Here is a 5619-nt window from a genome sequence, read left to right on the forward strand (position 1 = left end):
AAGCCGAATTACAAAATAGAAAAAAGTTTTGACTTTTAGAGCAGAATTGTTTGACATTTGTTTTTATCCCTCTGTGTGGGGTTCCCTTTAATACATTTCACTACATGTAAGCAGTCCGTTTTGAAACCCCCGGTTTGAGTTGGCTTACGACGTACAGTACCTTTTCCAATGCTTCAACATTGCCCTTCCGTGATTGGGCAATTTAATTAATCATGTCAATGTAATCTGTCAATCAACTGTCAAGCATGAAATGAAGGCCAATGAAACGCGGCTTTTGACTCCCCGTCGTGTCAATCATTGACCAGGACAGATGCTTTGTGAAGGTTTCTCTGTTAAAGGCTGGTTTCGCGCGATTTCACCATTCCGTGTATTAACACAGGCGATCGCGAAGAGTAGAGAAGAGCGATGAGCGGATATCAGCGAATGAGGTGGTTTGTTTAGATCTAAGATATTTTGATAAATCAAATTAGGAGGTTAGAGAAGCTGACATAATCAGCATAAGATTATTACAAGATTGTTTGAAGATTGCTTTTGGATTGTTTGAGATTATCATAGTGGGATTCAGTCTGATCTCGCGGCTACAGTCATTCACAGCCCAGCGGATCCTTTTGGTAGCAAACGACCTGCATAGTGTGCAACCACCAGCGAGCTCAGTTGTTGCATTAAGAGAGAAAACGTAACTGGGTGAGAGGAAATTCCCGAGCACAAATCAATTAACCATTGTTATTGTTCAAGTTAAAAAACACTGTATTAAATGATGGATACAGCGCAAAGAGGGTCAACCTTGGGACATTATTCAACACCAAGGTATCTAGAACAGCTAACACAACCACCAGGTTATCAAACACAGAGCAACCTTGGCTATTCTTGTTATGGATCAAGTGGAAGATCGTCACAAGGTTACTCATCTACAGGAGATTTTATGTATCGGTCGTCATTGCCTCCGCCCATGGCAGAAAATGCTGGTTTAGTGGCACAAGTTCCAGCCCAACAAAGCATTGGCATTCTACCATCTGAAAACAGCAGTTCAAGACAACATTGTATGTTTGCAGGCGGCTCGGTCTCTGGACATCATTCGAATAACTCTGGTCGATTCCATGATCACCAAGCTGAATACCAGAACCCTGCACATGGTTTCTACTCTGTACCACACCACGAAGCATTATCCCCACATTCACACTTCTCGAGGTACTCTATGAAACCAGCTGATTATTTAGACAAACAGTCACCTGGGCCTTATCCGAGTCCTTTCGATTACTACAGCAGTCCATACATGCATATGGGCTTTCAACCACACGGAAACTTCAGGCAGCCCTTGAACCAAGTTATCAGTTGCCAGTGGACAGATGCAAGTACCAAAAACAAGGCATGCGGCAAGCAATTCTTCGTAATGATGGACATTGTGCAGCATCTTGCAGAAGATCATGTTGGTATCAATGACTCAAACGAACATATTTGCATGTGGAAAGAGTGCCCTCGAAATGGGCTCCCATTTAAAGCTAAATACAAGTTGATCAACCATCTTAGAGTGCATACAGGGGAGAAGCCATTCCCATGCCCTTTTCCTGGATGTGGCAAACTTTTTGCGAGGAGTGAAAACCTAAAGATTCACAAGAGAACACATACGGGTGAGTGAGAACATCAACAATGCACACAGATTTTAATTTACTTACAAATATCTTTTAGAAAAATCTTCCTATCTGATTTTTCTGTTGATAATAACATCTATTATCTTTTTCTGACGAGATTACCCCGAAAACAGTGCAGCCTCTAGAAAATTTCTCTAGAAAGAAATCTTATCTCCACATTTTTGAGTACTTCACACCAAAACAATAGCAAAATCAATAAGAGCATTTTTCCTCTTGTATTGATCTGGAAGCATCCCACCTAGTAAAGCATAATTGCAATGGTCATAAGATGATGATAAGATGCAGTTGCATTCAGTATAATTTGCAATTTATGTAGAGAAAATAAGTAAACATAAACCTATTCAAATTATACGGTCTTGAATTGCATGAAGTCCTGTATTTACCATTTGGAGTTCGATTCACTTTAAAACTGGCAGCAAGTTATGAAGGTAGAGGAACAATTTTTAATAGTTCGTACAGTTGAAGAAACACGAATTAATGGACGCCGTGCTGCCAATTGTTAATACAACTTGCGCTTAGTACGATGGTCCATAACCGAATTAAAAGCCATTGTGCTTCGTTGATTGAATTTAGAGAAGCATGTTGGATTTGTTTTATGACTGAGCTGTCGGTCTCTTAACACTCCATAACGATTGTCTAGGTTTTTAGCACTGATTTTGTGAATAAGAATAAACAAAAGCATGTTAGAATAAATATCTGCGTCTATGGTGTCTTGCTATAGTGATGAGCATCTTAGAATTGTATGAACTTAAAACAACAGCTTTTCTCCTTCAATGAATGCTTTCCAATTGGTGTTCTTTAAAAATGTTTTGTAAATCACAAGAAAATTGAAAATGTACAACTTTGAACTATAAAAGTATGAATCGGATCATTTCTATGTCTGTAAGACACATGAAATTATATTTGTTGGTTGCAGGAAATTCTAAATAGGGTAGGGTGTTGGTTAATTTTATCATTGGGTGAAAGCTTATCAAGAAACAAAAATGTTCTCCACCGAAAAGAGCATTTATGTTTATGGTTACATACAAGTATTGTTAGGTGTTAGAATAATGTTAGCACTGCGAGGTATGAAAAAATAAGCTATTTTGAAAAGTAGCATTTCACGTCACGAAACAGACCATTCGGGAACTTTTCTAAATTCACTGTCAACAACTGATAAGTAAATTTAGAAAGCTATTCACATTGCACAAGAAGCCAGATGGCCTTTTCATGTCTAGAGAAAACGTTTTGAGGCCTACATCTCAATTTGCATTATATGTTTTGGTTAAAAACCTGAATAGAGAGTATAGCTAATTAATTTGTATGAGCAAAATTGAAGATTTTACCACATAAAGATTTCAATAATGGCTCACTGCAAGGCTTGTTCCTTGATAGTACAGTATTTCGAATATTCTGTCCTAGAACCATGCTGTTTTGTTTCCAAAACATTTTTCATGAGAGATTTTCCTGATTTGCTTGCCTTTGTAATCTAAAGTAAATACTTCTGATACTTATAAATACTTACTCATCATAAATACTTCTTTCGATTATCTATCAATTAGGCGCGGCAAAAACTTTACGCAGGGGAACCTATCGAGAGAGCTTATCAGAGCATAGTCCTAATAAGCACTATATATATTATCTATGATTGACTTCTTTTTTATTATTGAGATCAGATGTTTTTTATGCCTATTGCAGGAAAAGTGTATATATTTGGTAGCTAATCTAATATGTCCATCAAATATCAGAATATCGACCATATATATCTTTTTGGTACCTTTCATTTTTGCTCGTACTATTACATTTTATAGCCTGGTTATGAATTCTGCTAATTCATACAACTTTTTGTGTCTGATATTACTGTTTCATTATCTCAACCGGAACCCTTTTCTTTACAATCAGGTGAGAAACCATTTATATGCGAGTTCGAGGGGTGTGGAAGGCGCTTTGCCAACAGTAGCGATCGCAAGAAGCACAGTCATGTCCACACGTCTGATAAACCGTATGTCTGCAAAGTCGACGGTTGCAACAAAACATACACACATCCAAGTTCATTGCGGAAGCACATGAAGCTACATGGGAAGATCGATACAGTCAGCGTATCTGTTAAGGACATTAAAACCGACAGTAGCAGTGTAACAATGAGTCCAGAAACACCTCACTCAGTAAGTTGGTAGGCAGGTTAAAGACATTTTCACGACATTTTTAAACAATACAATTTTATACAACACAAGCCATGTTGAATGTTCTACCATACATAGTAGATTTTAGCATTAGAAATTTTGTCATTTGGGCAAAAACACTTAAAAACACTTTCATAATTCTAAGACCTAATGATTCATACTCGAAGTAAAGCTATGCAAAAGGGAAGTGTTGATTTTCGTCTGATTTTGCGAGAAGAAAAGCTTTAATCTGAATTAACGTCGTGAAAAGCTAACGTGAAATGGGTACACACATCAAGTAAAATGGCACCAATGAGTTATGAGCCCACTCCTCTACAATTTTTTGGCTATTCGTGAAGAATCTATGCACTTTCGTTTAATTATTATTAGCTCCAAATGCATTCTATATTCTCTGCCATTGATACAGGCGTTCCCTTCTCCCTTCACGTTTGATAACCACAAAGAGACAGAAAGTTTACAATAGTTTGTTTCCTTCAGTCCTGATGAATTTCAAGTAGATAATCCTTAAGAAAAGTTTTCAACTAGCTTTTTAAAGCCAAGGAAAGTCACACCTCATCTTTTACAAGTGAGCGGTAAGTGCACAAGACGAAACGAAAAGCACCCAATAAATCATTCGAAATTCGTTCGATTCTCAAAAAGGTGTTGATGTCAAATGCTTGAAACTTCTCGCTTATCATTGTCGTATTTAAGGACACCGAAATCTTAGAGAATTAGTTGTCACGAACGGAGATTTGTTCTTCGTTTGCGAGGCCGAGCCCGGCTTCATCTAGATGGTTTAGCAGACGTTTTTGTCTAGCTCGATCGCCAATTAATATGCAATGGAAATTAGCTTTTGAAAGTTACCTCAGTCTGGGTAAGCAAATCTTAACCAATTGATATATTACATGAAATTGGAACGAGCCTTGAAGAAACAAAGTTAGTTCTTAGCAAAAAACCTTACTCTCCAGACAAAAAATACTTGTTTCGTCCCTATGGCCTATGAAACTATATACATATATTCTGCAAGATAGTGTTATGTGCCTAGACGTGATTTCCATTACATCGTGTTTCACCCGTTGACACGAATTTTTTCTACAACTCGGGGCTTGACCACGGCCACTTCGTATACCTGTAGCTACATTCCAGAGAGCTAACTGTCGTTAAATTAACACACGCTTCTGCGATGAATTAGTGTTTCATCTTGAGGGTAAATTATGCATTCGAATCAATCATGGACATACGAAGTCATGTAGTTATTATAATACAAACAAAGTTCATTCACTATAGCTAAATGTTATGGGTTTCAAGCCCCTTTTGTATACCATCCCAATCCATTAACTTATCAGCTTGTATGGTATACAAAAGTACAAGACATCCATGGCATTTAGTAATGTAACTGCAACATACATTTTCTGTAAATAAGAATACAAGTAGCAAACGCAAGTAAACTGTTGTTTATGTAAATAAACCGAGATCGACCCTTTGTAAATCAGTGTAAACTATTACTTGCACATCGACTGATAATTTATACATCATTAAGTATTTGAAATTTATTGGATGATAATTTCATATTTGTTTGACATTTTTGATTTTATTTCTACTTGAAAGAGCATTTGTGTTAAGAAAAATATTAAACTGTTCGCAAATGAATTATTTGAAACTTATCAACGTAAACTTATTTGAAATTTATCAACCCCTGCAAATAGTTTCTTTTACTTAGTCTCTTTTTTTACGTTTACTAAATTCTAAGATTTCTAAAATTTAGAAATTTCTTAGGGTTATTAATAACCAATGCTCGACAAAAGAGTGATAGTGTGTAAGCATGACGG

The 5619-nt window shown here is 36.7% G+C and overlaps 1 protein-coding gene across 1 annotated transcript; it reads left to right on the forward strand.

Moving 5' to 3' along the window:
• Positions 1–320: 320 nt before the first annotated feature.
• Positions 321–5361, forward strand: LOC135695317 (uncharacterized). Its single transcript, XM_065214379.2, has 2 exons — positions 321–1628; positions 3531–5361. Exons 1-2 carry the CDS (start codon positions 755–757, stop codon positions 3803–3805), a joined length of 1149 nt encoding a protein of 382 aa, XP_065070451.1. The 5' UTR covers positions 321–754; the 3' UTR covers positions 3806–5361.
• Positions 5362–5619: the final 258 nt, after the last annotated feature.

The sequence above is a fragment of the Rhopilema esculentum genome, chromosome 2 (assembly GCF_057945365.1).
Source record: "Rhopilema esculentum isolate cy_ngs chromosome 2, ASM5794536v1, whole genome shotgun sequence".
Classification (NCBI taxonomy): domain Eukaryota; kingdom Metazoa; phylum Cnidaria; class Scyphozoa; order Rhizostomeae; family Rhizostomatidae; genus Rhopilema; species Rhopilema esculentum.

Bases quoted from the DNA above. Each gene is read 5' to 3' on its own strand.
- LOC135695317 (XM_065214379.2), top strand. From the start codon at position 755: ATGATGGATACAGCGCAAAGAGGGTCAACCTTGGGACATTATTCAACA. The intron at 1,629-3,530 runs GTGAGTGAGAAC...CTTTACAATCAG, and splicing joins TCACAAGAGAACACATACGG to GTGAGAAACCATTTATATGC.